The following is a 22632-nucleotide window of genomic DNA, read 5'->3' on the forward strand; positions in this document are numbered from 1 at the left end:
CTGATCTGCCAGTGAAGTCCTGCACATACCTGTTGCAATGGCACCACCAGTTCTGCAGCCTGTGTGCCCTCCCCCATCTTTAACGACCCCAGTAGGAGGCATTTCCAGTGGGCTGACAGTCGGACAAAGCAAACGAGACTCCTTGGCAGGACTTGAGGCAGCCAGCTTCGCCAGATTTCTGCTGTGAGATGTGTTTGTGTGCATGTATGTGTGTGCTGGAGGGGGAGGAATTTACAGTAAGAAGCTGTGCTAAAAAATAGTGGAGCTTCTCTGCAGATCTGTTCAATGAATTTATCTAAATATTCACTTTTCTTCCCCTTATTTTCCCCTTGTCTCCCTCCTTTCTCTTTTCCCATTCACTGTCAGGAAGGGCCACCTCTGAAGGGTCAATTCAGTACAGCCTGGCACCAACACAGACGGACGTCAACAGCAGTTACAACAGTGAGTCAATTTGCAATCGGGGGACTCCTTGAAATGGTATTGTTTCATGTGTGTGTGGAAGGTGCAAGAGCTCTGCAGAGGGCTTCCAGAAGGGGAGAGGGTAGGTTTGTCACCCCTAGCTCCTTCTGGTTGGAGAAGCCTGCAAGTTTTTGATGCCTCACAAAGCATTAGATAAAAGTAGATTTTCCTGAAAAATACAAAGATACTGACGTGCAAGGGCCAGTGCCAGGGCATTTTATCAACAGAATAGGCTTTTGCAGCTGGATGCTGTTCAGAGAAAACTGGCCATCAAGAAAGCTGAGTAGAGAAGAAGCTGGAAGCTATGCACAGACAGGTCTCTCCATTGAATTGCTACTTTCCCAGCTGGAGACAAGAGCTGCCAGTCTCAGATTTGTGTAGGAGCACTGGTGTGTTTTAGAACAGGTGAAGAGACCTTGCTTTCAGTTTTGAGGTAATTTAGCTGCTATTGCATAGATTCTGTGGTGCTCTCTGGAGCATCTGGAGGGGGAAGATGAGACTTTGCATGATATGGTTTTTTCTCTCTTACTATGCACACACACAACGGTATCTAACACTTGTGATCCCAGTCTTCGGTGGTCCCTTCTCCTAATACATGTGTTAGGGGGAGAGACTCTTTATGTGATGGTTAAGAGGGGAAAGAAGAATTGCACAGAGCAAATGAAAAATGACACCTGCTTCTCACTGTTCCCAAAAGGTACTCCTGCCCTGTATTGTCCTCTTGGTCGCTCTCCTGGGACCAACAAGCTTCAGCACAACATGATAGAGAAGGTAGCTGGGGAAGGAGATAGTGGGTTAAAGGAGAAGTGGACAAGTGGATGAGCTGGAGGGGATGAGAAGAGGGGATGGCAAATGGAGAGGACACTACAAGGGAAAAGAGATGGCAGTGAAAAGATCCAAAGAAAGCAGTTTGGGCCTCTGGAAAAGCAGTTTGAGGGCTGAAATTGTCACAGTGATCTGTTATTTAGTTAAACTGACTGTCCTGAGATCTGGAAAAGCCTCTATTCACCCTTCCACTTCAAAGACAGTAGGAGAAATGACACACTCTGGCAGGGAATGAGCAAGCAGACCCTGTCTGTCACTGTCTCAAGACTGACCACTACAGCTATATAATTTGTAGAATCTCATTCATGGAAAGGTAGTATAAAGCAGTTGTGAACTACTGCACAATGATGGGATTAAGCCTGTTTATTCCAGCTGCATTGTCCTCAGCATAGTTCTAACATTTTCCATGTGTTTACTAAACATTGTATCTTTGGTATACAAATGAAGATACAGTTTTTTATTAATATATTTGAATATATTTGGTAAAATGTTGCTCACAAATTGTAAATGTAACTGTAATAATGTTATCATAAACTATGCTGTAATCTGATTTTAAGCTGCACAGTGAACAATGGCAAATTCACAGCACAGACCAATGTCCCAGTGATCTGTGACTCTTAGGCAAAGAACTGGTTGTTTCTTACCATACTTCTGTGCGTCAAATGTTTGGGTGACTCATACTGTATCTGTCCCCTTTTTAGTTTTCTGATGGATTGCTTAAGTTCCACAGTTTGTGCAGTCTGATGGTCGCTTCTGTAAACTATTGCTTGGAAGTGTTGATATCCTGGGCAGTGCATCAAACCAGATGTTTAGGCAGCTGTATCAATCCTGAGAGCAGTTCCATGTGTCAGTAAACGTGGACATGGGCCTTGAGATCAACAGGAAGACTCATTGTGAAATTGCAGCATGCACTTGAGGGGCCTGGGCCTGCATTTGTGCCAGGTGGAAGTGATTTAAAAAGATTTTAGAGTCTCCCAAAGATTGGAGGCTGAGCACTGGGGGAATTCAGGCTGATGCTTGGCTCATCATAGGATGCCTTTAGCAGTCAATGAGTGTATTATTTGAACTACAACACAGGGATCACATTTTACCAGGTCCTAGAGGGAAAAAAAAAAAAAAAAAAAGCAACAGAAAAAAGCAACAGCCTCAGGCATATTCAGCCTGGAAGAGGAGTCCCCTTTTTAGGGACTTAAAGTCTCTGTGAAATACAATACACTATCATACCTTCCTGTTAGGTCACCTAGTCATCAATCCTGTACTTGTCTAGAGCAGCACTCTATTTTTGGCTTTTTTTCTTTTCTTTCTCAAGATGTTAGAGCACTTAATCAAACTTCCAAGATGTATTGTGATTAGATCCCATGCCCTGCCTTGAACCATGACTGACTTTGTTGTGCTTCCTCTCTGGGAAGAACAGTTTGAGGCTGCACTATATGAATTTCCAGGGGAAAATTCAGATAAGAAAAGCAACAGCATAATAATACCAAGCAGGTGTGCTATTGGGCAAAGCTATTCACAATCCTGCATCTTCCCCCCCACCCTGGCCCCACACTTGCCTGTAGCCTCTCCTGCTCTCCTGGTCAGAAACTGGACCGGTATGGCTTAGTGTAGAAATTATTGTAGCCATGCAATACTTGGAGATTCCCATCAGCATCTCAAACTGTTGTTAGGACTTACTATTATTATTATTAGTCTCCTTTGAATGACAAATGCCTAGTACAAACAGGAAGAGAGAGTCTATCAAGGTGGACAGGCTAAAGGGTAAGAAAAAGGAAGGGGTCTAAGCCCTGTAACAATGTAGAAATCTCCCTCTGAGAGTGGGGCAGTACTGGAGGAGGGACTGAGAGAGGGTGTAGAATCCCCATTCTTGGAGATACTCAAAAGTTCACTGAAGAGCACTTGGAGAAAGCTGATTGAACCTGGAAGTCAGACTTTGAGCAGGGGTTGGGCTCAATGATCTTCCAAACCACATCATCTTCTAATTATCTATGGTAAAATAAGTGGCAAAGTCCTGCGTACTGAGGTACATACAGCCTGATACTTGATCTAGCACCTAAGCTGCATAAAATAGCCTCCCTCTTTGGAAATAAGCTGTCTCCTCAAAAACCACCAGGTGAATGTTATCTTCTGGTAGTCTGCAGTGGACAAGAGAGGAATGTGATGGAACTTTTTGCATCAAATTAAAATTGAGTCTGTTTATATACATGGAGCATCTAGGATTTTAGGAACCACGGGCTGGAAGGTGAGCTGGTAGTCTTAAACAGGCAAAGAAATCTTGCTCCCCATAAGACTGAGACTGACTGAATTCTCTCAAGGGCAGAAGGACAAAACTGTCCTTTCACAGACGTCCTAGGGATCAGAGCTAGAGGCGACTTACTCTGACAGCATTCTTCCTGTTGTGCAGCTAAATTGAATGGGTCAGGTCCTGGGGCTGTCAATCCAGCTAAGTTTGCACCAGCGTTTAGACAGGAAGTAGATATTCTCCAAGGGCTAAATGCCAGTGACTCTGATGTGACATTGTGATAAAGTCCTGGGCTCTTTCAGTGGGAAGAAAGTATTGTTGCATTACTATAATGACTTGTGATACCACATCCATTGCTCTTTTATTGTGTGTTTTCAAACCCTGGGCTCCCATTTGGTTTTGATGGACACCAGCTTTTTTATTCTGAATGTTTTTTTAACCTTTCTGTTTTGTAGTGATGGGAATCTAAACTGAGAGCTCATTACAAATTCCTGCTGTGCATACTGAGCTCCTAAGTATTACCTGAGGCAGGGTCTGTAGGAAGAGGTAATAGCAGATATTCTTTTATACCAGCTGGCACAGATGTGAAAAACAAACTGATTTTCTGACACACTCGTCACTGCTCATATCTGAAAGAGAAGCAAGAAATTTCAAGTTATCATCCTACATTCTGGGTTTCTTGGCTGTTGTATTTTACTTCTTAAAATTCCTATTCAGAATCCACTGACGCTGCTTGGGTCGCTGCTATTAATTTTTGTAGGATTGGGGATAAGTATCATATTAGTAAGATCAATGATTATAATTGAATTTATAATGTTTTATGTTTTTTCTTGCTATCTATGACATTACTAATTTTTTTAATGGCTATTCATTAAAAAGCAAACTAGCTGACTCCCTAAGACATGCCAAATTTTTTCTGCAGTCTGCTAATGACCACTAGTTCTGCTGGCAGAGTTCATTGGGGAAAATTTAGAAAGCAAATATATATTTCTAACAGCACTGCTGCCAGCTGACTTTGTTACTGCAAGAGTTAAGCCCCTATCCTTTCTGTGCTCTGACTTATAAACCATGATGCCTTGATTTGTCAGCATCCTAATCATGTCTGTCACAATACAAATTGGATGGAAAATCTTCCACATGAGCATCCTGCCCACGATTTTAGCATTAGCAAGAAATAATTGTGCAGTGCCTTCTATGGAAACATTTCATTCCATCATAGCTGCCAATTTGAGATGATTGGTTTTGTTCCAGTTAATGGGAACTGCTACAGCAATGTCACTCTGGCACAAATTGTGGTGCCGAGATCTGCAAACAGCAGAAAAACGGCAGCTGCCGAGAGAAAGGGTCGATGGCTCTCATCATGTGGAGCAACTTTTAAGGACAGTGGGATGGCTGGACACCACTCGTTTGCCATCAGAGGCTCCTAATGAACATAAGGTTTTATGAACCTGAATAACTTTGGAGTGAATTTGTGACAGGACAGGGCCATAAAGTCCCTGAGCTCCTTCTGAAGCGATGACACATGCCAGTGCTGGATTATGGCCCTCAGGTTCCTTATCTACAATGCTAAAACAACATAGCAAAAAGTCTGCTTTTCCAGGTGAGGGGGACGGGCAGAGATGATGGCAGAGATTGGACAAAAACACATGCCAGTGCTTGGTGTGAGACTGGCAAGTCAGGAGAGTCTCAGCAGTGTCAGGGTGAGCCCCAGGAAGAAGTCTGTGTTTATTGCTCAAGATGGGGGGACAGGGCAGGGGCACTCATGGGGTTCAGAAAGAGCAGAACTTGATCTTGAAATACTTTAAGGTGTTAAAGCTGTGAAATGCTCAGGGTTGAGGGATTTTTTTTTTTTTAATGGCTGCCTCCAGGTGATGGATTTAAAAGATAAAAACATCCAATAATTGCTTTTTCTTGGCTTTTTTTGTTTATCTTATACCTTGTATTTCACAGATGTGTTTCATGGATATTCTGGAACAAGTTTACATGGGGAGACTCAGGCAATAGGATCTAAATTCATTTTTGAAGTGCCTTTATTACACAGAATTAGATCCCGGTGTGAGCACTCTCACTCAGAATTAAGCTAAACTAAAATAAAGGATTAAATTCAAGAGCAGGGTATGAAAGGCAATGAAGACAGAAGGAGAATTTGCCTTCATTTGAATTTTGTGAAGAGCTCATAGAGGTTAAATGTTATAAACCAGGTCCTCAGCCAGTATAAGTAAGCATTATCCAGTGACGTGATTCAGGTGTTCAGTAGGGCAGAAATTGGTCCTTAGCAGGTAGTTAACCATGCAGACTGTGAATGCTCAGGAATTGGGTGGGATGTAGGAAAACTGCAGAGGTTTACAGAAGCACCTGTTGTTTAGATCAGGTTAAAGCAGCCTTTGGCTTTTCTTGATTTGTGTGGAAATCAAATTATTGTAATTTTTAAGTCAGTACTCTTGCATCTGACTGTTTCTTTTGTGAATAGGACAAACAGGAGGTTATAGAAAATATAAAATGGAATGATATAAACATGGAGGAATAGACACTTCTGCCTCAAATTATAAGAATTCAGAGGCAGTTGTAGAAATTAAAGATGACAGTTTCACAATATGTAATTAGACTGTGGAATCCACTGCTATGGGAATATTTTGAAGCCGAGAGTTTAGTTAAATTCAAAAAAAAAAAAGCATTAGCAACTTGTATGAATTACAAGAATACCTAGACAAGTAATAATTAATTATGATCAAAATTCTGGAAAGGATATTAGATGCTGTGCTTTGGGTATTATGCTAGTCTCTATCAGGGTGACATAATCTAGCAGACAGGCAACCTGCAGTAGGCAGAAAATTACCTGAGAAATACGGGGGATTGACCTCAATAAGATTTAGAAGACCTTGGGTTGTATCCAGGCTATCACTTGATCTAGCTTCCCTTTTTGAACTGCTCCATACTTATTTTGGCTCAGTTAAACCTTTCAGGTGTCCAGCTGCTGCTGAGTAATGTATTCTGATCATACTGATTCACAGTGAGTCAGGAAACCTGACTTTTTAATGCAACTTGCAGAAGAATCATGTTTAGCTAGGTGTGCTTGGAGCCTGAGTATTGCCATAAATAACAGTGCTGAGGACACAGGTGAGGTTTAACTCTCAGCGTAGTACAAAGTTGGTGGTCGAGATGTAGATTTGGATTCAGTATTGTCATAACAGCAGTGTCCAAGTTTACTAACAACGTGCTGTGGGAACTGACAGGTAAATTTGCTTGAAGGATCCTCAGGATTGCAAATAAAGTATCCATGCCCAGATCTGCTGGGGCACATTATGCAACAGACTTTCTCCTCAGCAAAGAAATCAGTGGACATCAGGGAACACAACAGGAGAAAATGCTGCTCACTGTCCTTCCATGACTCACGGGGGAAGCAATGAGAAGTGGTTTATATGAGAAGGAGCAAGACCCAGGAGTCACGGTGCAGGTCATTTACACATACCTTTCACGTGGCAACCCAGACAGTCCCTGTCCCATGTCAGCATGGAAAAGCCACTATGCAGTAATTCAACATCTTAATTCCTCAGCACTCTAACTTCCCTTTATCTAGAAGATGCAAGGGAGTTATTGCAATGTAGTGAGTTAAGTACATTTAAAATACTTCTTGTTTAGGTGTTTTGTTAGCTTATGTCACTATTACAGCTCAGCATGTAATAGCCATTCTCATTCTGTTACAATAAAACCAAATGTAAAATGTGATATGAACCAAGTTGTCATGCTGCTGCAGAAGTCCATTGTGTAGCCTTACCCCTGCTGGTCTAACACCAGGCAAGAAATATCTAAATAATGTACCTTTGTCTGATAGGTAGGTTGTGATCATTAAAAGCTGAAGTTTAACTGATATATTACTAGTTCAGTCAGTAAACCATGAAAAACCATTTGGACTTGCCCAAAGTACCAGAAAACTAGGGGAAAGGTAGTTCCAAAAGGAGGAATTGCGACCAACAACCCATGGACCACCTACCCCAATTATACCACCTCCTCAAAAGATAAAGGAGGAGAAAAGAACTGAGCATGCATTCTAGTTTGCATGCTAGATGAAGAAATCTAATTAATCATTTAAATAAAATAACAATACATATGTTAATGTTTTATGCATAAATAACCACTGATTCGGAGCTTTGGTGTGCTGTCTTGAGACGGAAACCTGTATCTGTGCAAATATGCAATAAAACACCTCTGCTCTGTGTGTATATTGGCATATTGCACACTGGGTAAATGAACTCACTGTTTTGGGACAACAATTCTGCAGTAATTATGTTCAGATGAAGTGCTCTACTGGTTAAACTGCAAAAGTTTAATTGGTACACATTCTTTATGCAATTAATTTATAAGAACTTGTGTCATGTCCTTTGAGTGACGTGCACGTCCTATGAGATCCCAACATCTTCAGTAAGCATCTGGTGAGACCTCTACAGCAGTGCTTGTTCTGGAAGCACTGGAGCAGGAATTTAAAATTATTCTCCGTATAGTGAGCAAAGGTAGTTTGAAACTACCTTTCTTGTTTGGAATGACCAAGTCACCTATGGTGATGTTTTTCTTTTTTAAAATGCAATGGTTTCTCCACATCATTGTCCTGATTACAAAATTAGCTTCTATCCTTTCTTACAATTTCTCTACAGTAGACTTCAGCTCTGAAATAATTAAGCATTATAATTATGTCACTTCAGACCAAAGTATCTGCCACAAGTCTTAACAGTCTTGTAGAGGAAGAATTGAAAAAAGGAACATTTTCCTCATCCTGTAGTGTTTTCACATGAAGTTTGTACTTACATGAGGAAGAAGAACTTTGAAAGGTCAGAAGAAACCATAGTTTACAAGTCCTTTCTGTTCAGGCTGCTGCAGCTGTCTTTCTGCTCTTGCACTAGGCAGGTAGGGTCTACTCAAACAGAACTTGGATGTGACAGTTTCCAAACGATCAGACAAAGAACAGAGGAGAAAATATGTTTGGGAAAAGCCAGGAGAACGATGTGGCTGAGATGACCGGCTAACTGCTTGCAAGCCATCAGCTGATTTCCTGCTTAGATACAGTAATTTCTTTACACAAGCTTACTCAGCTGAAAGGTGCAACACATCTTTAGTTATCACACCTGAATCCTTAAGGAAAGAGCACAAAAACTTACAAAAAGTGTGAGACACATGCTAAGAGCGTCCAGAAGTTGTATAAATAGCAGATAGTCAGGGTCCAGTAGGCAATGTGAGCTCAACAGAAAAAAAAGCAAGCTATTGGATTTAACAGCTCATAAAGTAGCAGGTTGTATTTGATGAAATAAAACGGAACACGTGGTGCAACATTTTACAGATGTATGGACTGTCGCTTAGGGAGGGAAACCCCCTTTCTTTTTCCTGGCTCCCTGTATTCATGCACAGCTAAGTGTCATGGGCTGCTGGCTGCCTGTAGGAGTGCGTTCTCACTTGTGTAAAGTCCAGTTGTGCTGATAGGGGAGTTAGTGTGAACTGCTCAGGGTTTTTTGTTACTGGTGTATATAAGATTTAGAAGGATGAAATTGCTTCAGGAAAGAACAGGCTTGTCAGACTAGAGTGTCATTAAGGATCTTTTCCTATGTTATTCTTAGTATGCCTTACTTATAACAAGGGGAAAGTATTTTTCTGCAAGAGGATAACCTTTTATTTTTGTTTGGCAATCTCTACACCAGCCCACACGTATTCATCACTGTCACAGGGTAACTCCTGCCATCATGCTGACTAACCCTAAAGAAGCCTGAAGGGAATGACGTGCATGCCACTGGCTGCAGTCTTCTTGTGCCATCCCACAGATGCAGCCAAGGTTCTGATTTCCTCTTGCTGTTATAAATCAGGATTAAGTTAATTAGGCCTACAAGAGCAAAAATGGGATGCAAGTGACAAAATGGTGTCTAGGGGGGCTAACATAAATTCAGGAGGGAGAAACAAACAAACAAATGCCACTGAGTCTCTTATGGAGCTGCTGTAATGACTGTGGCTCCTTTCCTATTTCCAGTATGCAGAATTAAATATTTTTTTCTTCTGTGATTTTAAATGAGTTATAGTTTTGGGGATTTTCTCTCCATTGCTAAAGTGTTTACAAAGAGCTTTTTGCAACTGTTTTCTAAGGCCACTGATAACACAGGGCTGTTGGCACAGTCACTAGCATGAGGAATGAAGTTTAGGCTGCACTATCCCCGCATTAAGTCAGTTATGATTTCTGCATGCCCAGTCTTCCCATCTTCTAGTCCTCTCTGGCTGGGATGGCCGTGCTGCATGGCCAGCCCTGATTACACCCTGATGTTTGCGAGAATGGCTGATTGGTCCCTTCTGCCCCTGTTAGCGGCCTCCTCTGCTAACCACATCTGTAGGTCTCCAGGTGATCTAGCAAAGAGAGAAGAAGGAAAGAGGTGGAAAAGCCCTTCACATAAAGGTCTCAATGTGACGCTGAAGCAGACTGAGCCTTTCACAAGCACTGCTTGTACATGGACAGGCCAGGTGTCCAGGCAGTGTGAAAGCTGTTCTCTCCAACATCTGATGTTACCCCCTTACACCTGCCCAATGCCTTGAAATTCTTAGCTCAATACCTCTGCATCTTTGTCTCTTCATATCTTCACATTCATATAAAGCCATCCAAGATCTGGGAGGTCAATTCTTGCACCAACTCCCAGCCGTGCTTCTCTGACTTCTCTCTTGTGTCATCTCTCCCATTCCTGCAGTTGCAAGAACTGACTGAAAAACTAGTCAAAACCCTCCTTTTGCAGGGGTAGTTTTCAGGTGAATCAGTGGATTTGTGGCAGAAGAAAGAGACTATTATCATCTTTCCTCAGGGAAAGGCTGACATTTCAGCTCAACCCTTGTTCAACGTTAAAGACCAAACCTGAGAAGGCTGAATGAGGGGAAAGGCTGCTATGAGTGGACAGTCTAGCTGTGAAATGCAGCACCACAGAAAAACATTGTTTATACTGCTGCCCACAATACTAGTGAAATAGCAAGAGCACTTCAGTTCACTGTGGGCACTACTGGAACACCTCAACACACAGGAGAAATTCAAGCCCCATGCCTGGTGGGGTTTCATATGACATTCCCAGCAGGATGGATTTCACAGGACTGCCTTCCCAACAAGATGTCTTTACTTTTCTTCCCATTGCTTGTGCCTGTTGCCAAACAATCCTTACTGATGGGAGCTTCTGCAAAATAGCTTTTCTCAAGAGTGCAAGTAGATTTCTCTTACCATGGCTCCCTGAAGTTTTTCTAACTTCCCACAAGACCCTTCAAAATGTAATGCCTGCCCCTACAAAGCATAAGATAAATACCCAGCAGATCAGCATCCTGTTGGATATGATGAGTTTTCTCGTGCATGTGGTCTTTAGATTAAGACTGGATTTGGGGCAGTCAGGGAACGTTTTTTTCCTACATGGATTCAACTGTGAGTAAAGCTCCCCGATCTTCAAAGGTCAAGGCTAGGTCTGGCTGTACAATTGAGTCTAGGCTGTACTGACAGGGTAGATTCACTACTTTCTGAGAGACGGGAGGTAGGAGGCAGACTGCAATCCAGGCTATGGCTACAGGAACAAGCTGCCAGAAAACTCAGCATATAGTTTTACAGAATGTCAAGTACTCAGTTCAAAATGAGTGCAACATATTCTGTCACCCTGTCACCAGCATGAGGCAGCTCCCTCCCTATGGAAGTGCTTCTTGTTTAGAATAAGTGGAGAAGTCAAGTTTGCCACGTTTCTATGGTAAGCCTACAGGAGTCAAGCCCCAAGAGTTCTTCTGTCCTCTTTTCAATGAATGCACAATGGTTTCTATTTTGCTTGCAGAGAAATACCTTACTTCTCTTCTTGCTAATCCCATTTGTATGGGGTTTCATTTCCTTCTCTGATACAGAAGGTTACCAGCATGTTCATGCCCAGCAGGCATCAGTTTGCATCTATTCTTAAATTCAGAGCACATAACTGTGCCCTCAATTTCCATTCTTTGGAAACCTGAAGGTACCGTGATTAAAATAGACTGCAAACAGATGCTTGATGATAAAGAGGTCCCTTTTGCTTGTACTAATTGCAATTTGTGCTGTGAGGATTCTGTCATTGTCTTATGGCTAATCTTTGTAAGGGTTCAATGAATCTGCTGGGCTTGGGGCATTGGCATAGCCATGATAGTCCTGCAGTTTTGATTTGTGGAAATTTTGGATTCAAAACTCATTGAGCAGCCCAGAACTGTCCAACCACAGGAACTGACAGCAAAATAAACACTCTGTCACACCCTCCTGCTGCAAATTTGGCAAGTAGAGACATCCTGCTTCCAGAGTCCATGAGAACAGTAGAGCCAGTTGTGTCCACTCTGCACTATTTATACACTGGAAAAATGGTCATTTGGCTCTGGGATCTGGAAAACCTTCCTTAGTGTAGATTTTAGAAAGGATCCTTCAACTTTCTTTCTTTCATACCAATTGAACTTCAATGAGCAAAGGCTAGAAAAGGCAGGTGAGGACAAAACAAAGGGGTCTTTACAAAAAGGTCACTTAAAATCTTTTCTGACAGCAGGCAAGAGCAGGTCACAGGATACGAAGGGAAAAGACAGAGATGGCCCTGATTGAATCTTGAGGCATAGGTCTGAAGCAGCTTTTTGATGCTGTTGTTGATAAGTATCAGCTATTCATGTGCCTCCAAGATGAGTTTGGTGCCCCTGGCTCAAGAGGAGGAAGGGAATAGTGTCTCTCTTCCATCTGCCTGTATGCCAGTCCTCACTGTGAAGTTCTGGGGATAAACTAAAACAGACCTGTTGTCTACTCAGTCTTTCACCATTGTACATCAGGTGTGACTCCCTCCACAGCAGTCTGAGACCGATGCAGAGCCTGGACTTTAAGTAAAACAGAGCTCTCTGTTCCTCTAGATAGTTCTCTCCTGAGTTCCAAGATGCATGAGAAGGTCTGCAGGTGCCCTGCCAACACCCCGACTTTCAGAGGGAGAGCTACCCATGCAGCATGCACAACACATCCCCTCGCTCGTGCTGTGAATGCACCCTAGGCTGCAGCAGGCCTGCAGAGGAAGATGCTTTTTCTTTGTTTTTCTGACTGCTCTGTTAAACCTTTGAATCCTGTAGCAAGAGCAAAAGTGAGCTACAGGCAAAGTAGAAGCTGCCCAGACATGTGTTTAACACAAACACATCCATTTTTTTCAGTATAGTAATTCTGGATGGAGTTGGATTTTCAACCCATGTTTATTATCACTCTTAGATTTTGTTTTTGTAAATTCAGTGTTTCTGTGAAAAACAACAGAAATGGCAATGGGATTGAAGAAAGAAGGAAAGAAAAGCTAAACAATGTGGTAAAGGCAGCCATACCTGGGGCTTTATTTCAGGCATTTGCATGTTACTGAAATTGAAAGGATGGGAGGCAGAGAAGCTGCAAGGAGCAAGGGCATATGGTATGATGATTTGATTTTAGGTGTCTTGAGCTTTCTACGTTTGGGTCAGAAGTGAGTGATTTCAGGGTGTGTAGGGCTGTGTTCAAACTGTTTTTATTATGTCACCGGCAGCAGGCATCCTGTAAGCATTTGAATGCTGTGTTGACACAGTCCATCTCTGTCTTTCCTCATAGGGTGAGCTCGTGATAAATACTGCTGTGCCACATGAAGCACCATGCACATGTGGTGCTTGCTTCTTAGCAAGTAACTTTGACTACTCCTAAATCATGGAAGGTGTGGTATTCCTTGGCTATGCTTTCTAGCTGGAAAGTAAAAAGCATCAAACTCCTTTCTTGTGCAAGGTATAGCTGTGAACTTCTTTTAAAAAGTGATTTTGACTTTGCAGAAGCATAATTTAAGCGACCTTTGGTTTCTATAAGAACTTTAATAATTCAATATTATTTATTTATCTGAATAACTTCGCTGAATTTGGTTAATCACAGCCACTAGCACAGTATCCGCAGTTGACTTAAGTGATCATTGTAGGTACCTTCCAACTGAAATAGTCTCGTCTTGTCTCTTCTCCTCTCTTCTCTTCTCTTCTCTTCTCTTCTCTTCTCTTCTCTTCTCTTCTCTTCTCTTCTCTTCTCTTCTCTTCTCTTCTCTTCTCTTCTCTTCTCTTCTCTTCTCTTCTCTTCTCTTCTCTTCTCTTCTCTTCTCTTCTCTTTTCTCTTCTCATCTCTTCTCATCTCTTCTCATCTCATCTCATCTCATCTCATCTCATCTCATCTCATCTCATCTCATCTATGACTGTGTTACTCTACAGATAGCTATACCTTTGAATGTATCAGTGTAACCCCCTTTCTAAAAGTCTAAATTGAAATTGGAACAATCTGGTATTTCCGAAATGTTTTGAAAAAATTGAGAACAATGTGCTGCAAATTATCATACAGGAGATGAAAAAACTTCTTTTTTAAAAAAAAAATCTGTGGTCTTTTCTTAATTTAAGTTTATTATTTCACGACATCTTTACAGACCCTATAAATTACCATGTTCCTTTTGATCAGTAGGGAGTGAGTTTCATAGCCAAAAGGACAGGGTTACTCTCAAAAGGACAGGGGGACTCTCAGCATAAAGCAATTGTTTTCAGACCAGTAAATCCTGTTCTGAAGTGGTATTTTCCATGGTCATTTTCAGAAATCTTTGCATAATATTATGCATAGAAAGTGCTTTAGAAACACTAGAGGTCCCTGTGTAGACCCTCTCTAGTTTGCAGTATTCCTACTGCTTTAGCCTGGGTTAGGCTGGTCTCCACGTGCCTAACCCAGGAATTAGTGTAGCTATGTCTTTGTTTTCCACTTCTCTAAATGAAGCAGAAAATTGAAATAAAATACTGGCTACACACTCATCAGTGCCTATTTAGAAATACCCCAGGAATGATCTTTTGGTGCCATTAAGGTTTGCATTCAGACTTGCAATTTAGGACTGGCCAGGTCAACCCACAGGAAAATAGCTGAAATGTGTAAACAACTAAAAATAAACTACTGCTATGCTGTCCAGGATGCTTATCTCTTGCAGGGCATAATTGTGCATTAAATTAGGTGTTGAATAGTGGGATGTGAGTAGGAGATGTGGCTGCCAGGGACTCTCCTGGTGTCAGGGGAGAGATTTTCAAAATTCTACACAGTGTTGTATTTTGTGCATTAATTGTATTGGAAGCTGCTTGACTGTGCTTTTGAAAGGCTCAGCTCTATTTGCTAAAGCCCTCACCTCTGTAAATTTCTGTGCATATCACATACTGCATAGCTGAGTGGAGGGATCCACCTGCAGAGAGACAGGTTGCAGAAACTTGACTTTATACTTAATTCTCTAAAGATAGGCTTGGGTGCCTAATTTTAGGTATCCAGGTTTGAATGTTTTATTCAGATTGTGGCATGAACAAAGGAAGTAGTTTGCTAAACTTTGGGTAATGAGAACCTGTCCTCTCTCCTCTCCTCTCCTCTTTTCTCCTCTCCTCTCCTCTCCTCTCTCCTCTCCTCTCCTCTCCAGTGTTCTGGGGAAGGAGAAGAGAAGGGAAATGGTTTGAGTATGAATTTGGTTTAAGGAGTTTCCCCTCAGTGTTGTTGCCATTTGAATTCATTAACACGTAGTTGTTTCCACAGCTTGCTATTCTAACCAGTTGTCTGCCTTAATTGCTGCCTTCCTCCACGTGTTTGTGCCAGTTACCTGCCAGTTAAAGGGGAGTTCAAAGACGTTGTGGGACCTTTTGCTGCTGCGTTTTCTCTTCACTTTGTGAGAGTTCTCATGTCCTTTTGATTCATTAACCAGAGATTAGCTGAGGGCCATTGTTCTATGGATTTATCCTGTTATTAACTTCCATTATAAGTTTGCAGATTGTAAGGGAAAGTGAGTTATTACCACTCTAATGATGCTGTGTCATCACTGGCTGTTGTTAGTCTGAAAAGCTGCTCCCAATGGTGTGGAAGTGCTACAAGATGTCATAAACCACAATCTATAAAATCTTTATTAGGTACATCATCATTTATCATTTTAATCCATCTTCTGTCATACAAAGACAAATCTCCAATGATCTCTATTTTTTGTAGTTCTCTTCTCTCAGGCATCCTAAATGTTTCTACAGCAACCGTTAGGAACAAATGCTGATAATTCACCTTGTAATTCATGCAGAAAGCAAGGGAAATTAAAATGACAGGGGCTTCAGAAGGCTTTTTCTCATTTCAGAGGATCATTTTCTCTGGCCTACAGAACATTTCATTGCAATTATTTGACATTATATATTATGGCATGGTCATGAATAAAAGACCAAAGAATCTTTTAATGATTTTCTTACTAAGCAAAAGGATTCCCACAGTATCAGTGACTTTTCTTAGGTCTGTAAACCAACCTGTGGCCACAGAAAAGTTCCTGGAACTTTTCAGTGAGACTTCAACTATTCCTCAATTACTCAATGAGGAAAATAAACACCTCTGCTCCCCAAAAAAGCATTAGAAGACACCAGTTTTGATGGAAAACCTAAAAGTAAGGTCCTTCTCGTATGGCAGTTACTGAGGCCAGCTTTCTGTTGATTATAGCCTCTCCGTTCACATCAGTACCACATCTGACTGGGTGGAGTACGCAGTTTGTGATAGTCAGAGATAGTTATGGGCCATTACATTTTGCAGACTTATTTGGGGGCTCACTCCTTTAGTCCTGCTCTCAAACTCGCTTGACAACATGGAGTTCCTTTTCCCAGTCCAGTATACTAGTTGCCAATTGCTGCAGAGTCTTACCTGCACAGCAATCAGTTGCTGATGCATGGTTGTGACTTGTGGGTCAAATGGCCCACTCAGGTGTTTTTTTTGTTTAGATAAAAAGTCCCTTGGACTTCAAAGTAAGATCTGCAGTGCAGATCTCTGAGCATAAGGCATGGATACTCAGTTGGAACCATCTTGTGGTGACAGCCTTACAGCTATTCCTGTGAAAATGAGCATCTGTTCAAGAACAAATTACCAGCACCAAAAGGCATTAGCCAGGTCTGCTTATTCTCATCCTAGTGACAAACTACCCTCTCAGCCTCATGCAAAGGGAGGCGAGAGTTTTTCATAAGGTGTCTTCCCAGGGCTGTAGCATCCAGCCAACATGCAATGAAGGTGCAATCTTGCAAGAAGGGCATGCTATGACTGCTTGCTAAAAGGCCCGAGTTCTATAGGTTAAGCATGGTGTATAATTCATCTTAATGGAGTAAAGTTGTTTAATAGTATTGGTGATGAACAATTGTTCTGAACTTTGGTGCTAGATCATGTTAGCTTTGATTGTAAAAATGTGCTTATGGATGTGGTATTTTGTTAACTTGGACCTTGTACCTATTAGAGAGAGTAAATATAGCTATATTAATGGGTTCAGCCCTTAGAAATTGTTACTTAATGTTGGGTTCTTACAAGAGGAGCATTTGTGTATCAAATCTTGTATTTATGAATTCAATTAATTCTAATCTATACCATGTTTTCATCTAAGTGTCAAGAAGTGTGTGTATTTTGACACTTCACATCTTTCTTTTAACAGGTCTGGGAATATGTTCAGGATATTGCAAAATTGGCTGTTAAGAGTAGTTCCCAAGAGCACGATCAGTTGATCGCTGGTGTGTGTGAATATGCTACTGCCACTGACATGTGGCTGCTGATCACTTGCTCACTGCTAGTTCAGTACGAACTGCCAGTGAAACAGTGGCAAACAGCCGCTTAAGATGTGCTGATCAGATTGCTGATGCTAGCCTGGTCATGCTCAGATGCATCCCTCTGCTTGTGTTTGTTCATAAACTTAGATTTTGCACCTTTAGGGAAGTATGTCACAAATCCCATGCTGTAGACTGCGTGGAGCCAGAGTAAATTCCTGCCGCAAGGGCAATGGAAAGTTTCATCAGAGCCCTTCCTGTGAACACCCAAAATTGTTGCATTGAGAAGGCATCCCCAGAAAGAAGGACATCCTGATCAAAGAAAGGCTGAGGCAGGTCTGTAACAAAAATAAAGACTGCCACAAAAGGAGACCAAAGGTCCACCCACTACAGCTAATTAGCCCATGCTTGGGGGAATAACTTACAATGGTTACAATAATTTTAAGACATTTGCAGTGCGTTGTTGTGGAAATTGTCACAGGACAACAGAAATAGATGTTGCACCCCATGGTTTCAGGTGGAAGAAACCCTCTATTAGCATGGGTGCCAATATGTGGCTCACTAGAGACTATGATTCCTGCTGATTCCAGTGTCTTTGGTATCACAGGCTGGATGGTACTGCTGGTGGTCCTCTGTGGCAGGGACCACATGAGCTGACCAGAGCTGCAACTGAGAAAGGGGGCTGCAGGAAACCCAGTAAGCTCAAAGGGCTTTGAAGTGGTATGCAGAGCCCACTGTGGGCTTCTTTGCCAGAACAATTTGGACATTTGGAGTATACATTTATTTGTGTGTGTATAGGATACCATACTGCATATCTGTAGCAATTGTGTGCATGTTTATATTTAAGAATTTGTGCTTCACTCTGAAAAACATCACTTTCATAAAAATTCTATCAGAACAACCCAGCTGCAGCATTCTTGCATACCAGAGAATTTTCGTGAGAATCAGTTTTGTGATGCATAGTTAAATCTCATCCTGCAGCACATAAGTGTAGTGGGTTTCCCCTGTACAAAACAGAACCAGGTCTCTAGAAGTGAAAGACTTCCTACTCCTGAGATTCAGCTGTCCAAATGATCTTACTGATGCTCTGGCAGAAATGTTTTAAAGTCCTGATGCATATCACACACATACACTCAGAGGTTTTGTGTTTGTGTGTCAGAGTGTATATTTACAAATACAGAGAGAGATTAAGTAACTTGCCCAGTCACACTGGGGTCTCTGGTGAAAGCCAGGGTGTGAATCCCATATTCTTAAGCCGAGGTTCTTCTTACATGCTGCCTTTAAATGACACAAAAATTTCTCTTTCTTCACAAAAATCCCTCTATTCTTTGTCTTTCTTCCACGTCCACATCATGCGTGCAGTAGCATTCTCTAAAATGGGTCTTTCAAGATCTACTTCTGGCTCTACTGGTTCTCATAAAAGCATCACTAGTTCAGGCATGCATAACTAATGCATCATTACATGGTAGAAAGTGCTGCAGCCTGACGTAAATAAGGATAAATTTGTTGACAGAGTTCTTTATTAAAAAAATAAATCATTAACAAGTATTAGCATTGTGCCATCAAGCCCACTTGGATGTGAATTTGACTTTGCTTTTCTTTAGTCTGGCTTACCTTCTAGATCAGGAGGAATGTGAACAACTAAACTTACAGCCCCCCACATTCAAAACATCAAGCTCTGGGCATGTCTGAGTGGCCAACTACAATAGATCTGACTCAAATGTCCGTGACAGCCAGTATTTTCCACTCACAGAGGGCTCAGCTGACTCTGTACAGGCTTGAAATAGAGAACTAAGCAAGGCATTTGCCAGTGGGCAGAGACATAAGTGGATATTCACTAACTGGCATCCTGCTGGACAGCTTTGCCCCAGGTGTGTAAAGCCCATAGGTAGCCCATAGGTAATCCCATTGCAGGCATAAGGAACTAAGGGCAGCTGTATAGCATGGATGCTGAGGTTGGCTTCTGCAGTGAGTTTTCAGTTGAGGGACATGCTGAGCTCAGAGAAAAGTTAGCATGTATATAAGAGTTTTGCAAACCAAGGCTGAAGAAATAACTCACTTAGCTCCCAGTAAAGAGCACAATCTCTTCCTCCTTAGGCCAGTGACTTTTTGGGGACATGGTCACATGGATGGAAATTCTATACTACACACATGGGAAAGAGAGGCTAAAAAAATTAAAAATTGGTTAGATGGAAACTGAAAAGTACAGAAAGATAGAGAGTTAATTCAGTTAGTTAGTAATTATTGTAGGCACTACCTATAAATGCAGTAATTCTTAAAAAATGTCGGCATTCATGTGCAAATCAAACAGATCAGGTCTGTGCGTGTGATAGTGCAGTCAGCAAAAGCTTGGGCCTGTGTCACTAGGACAGAAGGGTTTGGGATTTTGCTGAGCAAGCTCCTGGCAGTTTTCAGAGTTAATTCATTTATACCTGTAATTTAGAATTTACAAAACTCATTGCTCATGTAATTTAATGTAAGAGTTACCCTAGGTCAACCAAGATTGGCTTATGATAGCATGAGATATTTTCAAAATCAGTAGGAAAAAAATATCTGCCTTGTACCAAATCTGCAAGAGTAAAGAAGATTTGGACTATGCATAGCTTTTAATGAGAGAGAAAATGATCTATGGAACTTGCAGAAAGGGTACTAGCAGCAGCTGAACCAGAGGCTATTATGCGTTGTTTTGGGAAATGAAGAAAGAGGTTGCTAGATTTGAAACAAAACTGTCTCCTTGCAATACATATAGAAGTCTACTGCAATGAAGAATGTCGGTTATTTATATTAATAATGTCTCTATTAACACTTTTGTATGTGACAGACATTATTTAATAAAATCTGAGATTAACACAGAAGGAAAGTGAAGCATACTTTGTACATTATTGGAGCTTAGCTGTACTGGATGTACTGAGTAAAATCGTTTCTAAAAATGATCCTGCAGGTCAGTATTACATTTTGTGTTAATGGCATTTATTAAAATTGTGGAGGAGGCTCTTCCATCTGACAAGCCTTTTTTTTTTTTTTTTTCTTTTGTGGCCATGAATATTAAATTTTAGGCATTCAAATATTAGAATAAGCTTTTTAAAATGAACCTGAGATACATACCATCTGAAAAGAAAGTAAATAATTCATCTTCCTGCCAGTTAAAGTATCTGGTAGTATTACATTTCAGATTTGTGTGCATTGCTTTGAGTTTGTAACACCTTTAAATGGATCCAAATATCTCTCAGGGCATCAAAGGATTTTGAAGTTATAAATCCTGCAGTTATAAAGCTCATCTTACAGGGATGCACATTTATTAAAACCAGGCTGTTGAAGAAAAAAAAATTCTTTTAAACTGCCACTATTGTGGTAGAGCTGAGAGAACTATCCATAGCATGTCATGGCTTATTCACGAGTGGCTTTTTGCTGTAGTGAATACCAAGGAACATGAAAAGTCCCAGTGTAAGAGAGAGCTTTTTATGGAGCACAAGTCCCTTTCCATAGTCAATTATGTGCAGGTAGAGTCCCAGCAGTGCCAGAAAGGACCATAATGATGAGTTAACACCCTTACCACAAGCAAGGGGATGGGTTCACCCAGTGTGACCAGTGTCAAGCTTATACAGCCTGGATGAACTGTAGACAGTTACCCATACATAGCTGAAGCACCTTGAGTCAAGTAAGATCAGACACAGCCTTAGCTTAACCATTCCTTTAACTCATTAGCCACCAAAATTAGTGAAATATCTTGGACCTTATTGCAAGCTAATTTTTTGCTAGACTTAGATTCCAGGCTTCTGGTCCTGTTCGAGACTCACAGCTCCCCCTGGAAGGGACAGTGGGAGGTGTCTCATCCAGCCTCCTCCTCAGAGGTGGTCACCACTGGATGTGACTCAGTCTCCTGAAGAATGCAGTCACTGTTTTGAAGCATGCAATATCTGGGTTTCAAATACCATGGGACATTGCAGCTATGCACCCCAGAAAGTATAGACTAGTGCAGGAAAAGGTAAACTGAGGGGTGACAAGGAAAGTTGGGAGTTATGGAACAGCTTTAATGTGTGCAACAACTAAACAGACAAGCACTCTTCAGCCACGCCATCTCCAGAGCCATTAGAGCATGACACCTCATACAACAAACTGTAAAGGTCCCTTGATCATGTGTTTGCAATAGTAGGTTTTAGTATCCAGTGCTCCAAAGTCAATTCATGCAAACTTTGAACTGTTTAGCCACCACTTGCCATGCAGAGCTTGGAGACAGTCAGCAGAAGACACCACCATCGTCTTTCCAGAAGGATAATATTTTTCACAAAGCAGTTACTCTGTAAACTTTCAGTTTAGGTCCTCAAATGAGAGCTCACTATACACCTTCAAAGGACAAGCCAAGAAATTAAAGTCCTTAACTGTCAAACAATGAAAGCCATAGACTCTGAACTGGTATTTGTTGTATTGCACATTACTATTTTTCTTAACTATTAGCCATAATCATCCTACCACCTCTCCTGCTGCTAAAACCCTTCCTGTGCCCATGAGAACCAAGTACTTTTTTTTTTCTTTTTTTCTTAGATTGTCTGACTAATTACTGTGTCTAGTAAAAATCCAAGGAATTATTCTCAACTTTTGAAGAATGCTGCTTCTGGTTTATACTTGAAAACAAAGGGTCATATGACAAAAATCATGTCTATTTTTTTCCAGCAGTATTCCTTGGCCCAGTAGAAGACTTAACCTCCTTCCACAAACCTCATTATAATTACATCATGAGCTTCATTACCACAAGACATTCAGAAAAAGATGAATATACAGAGGACAGGACTATTACTGACTGTTTAAAATGGCACCTGGAGGACATAACAGAAAAGAATTACTCTATACTCGCCTTTTTTGTCAGTGTATTTTCTTTAATTAGCTGTTAGTGATAGAATACTAAGCTAGATGGATCTGAGTGCGGCAGCTCATATTGTGTGCTTACAAATCATCTACTGTCAAATATCTATGCCTTGGATAAGTTTTTCATCAAGTCACTGTTTAATTGTATCTTGGTTAATTTTAAAAAAAAATAAAATAAATAAAGCCAGAGCTATGTTTCACCCTTATAAACAGGAAAAAGGAAATCTATGGGATTTTAAGGTTAGCATCTGAAAATGGAGAGTTCAAGTCCCTGTGTAAACATGCATTTGCCACAGACTTTCTTTTAGAGCAAAAATAAATCAACAGTCAGAAAATAAATAACTAGACTCTTGAGTCTGGTCAGAGCAGGTGTCCAAATAAATGTTCCACTAGTACTGTTTGGCAGCATAAGCCAATTTTTAATTAGACATTATTTTATGTGGGCAACATGTCTAAAATGCAAGATACATACTGGCCGAGTACTGCATTATCAGCCTATTATTCATATTAACTCATTTTTGTTCTTCACCTTTGGCTACTAAAAGCAGTGTTTTTCTGTTAATATTCAGATCTCTGCAGGGCCACAGAGTAGGAATAAAGCAGGGCATAGAATCTTTGACTAAAAAGAGAAAAATGTGTTTCTTTGCAATGTGTGTGCTCTTCCTCATCCTCATTAA

At 41.1% G+C, this 22632-nt stretch overlaps 1 protein-coding gene across 1 annotated transcript in view; it reads left to right on the top strand.

The window, feature by feature from the left end:
* Positions 1–22632, top strand: part of NRG1 (neuregulin 1) — a 477481-nt gene that overhangs the window by 185505 nt on the left and 269344 nt on the right. The window contains exon 2 of the mRNA XM_075740463.1: positions 367–441. Coding sequence (XP_075596578.1) covers positions 367–441 — 75 coding nt within the window. The remainder of the gene's footprint in view (positions 1–366; positions 442–22632) is intronic.

The sequence above is a fragment of the Balearica regulorum genome, chromosome Z (genome assembly GCF_011004875.1).
Source record: "Balearica regulorum gibbericeps isolate bBalReg1 chromosome Z, bBalReg1.pri, whole genome shotgun sequence".
Taxonomy (NCBI): domain Eukaryota; kingdom Metazoa; phylum Chordata; class Aves; order Gruiformes; family Gruidae; genus Balearica; species Balearica regulorum.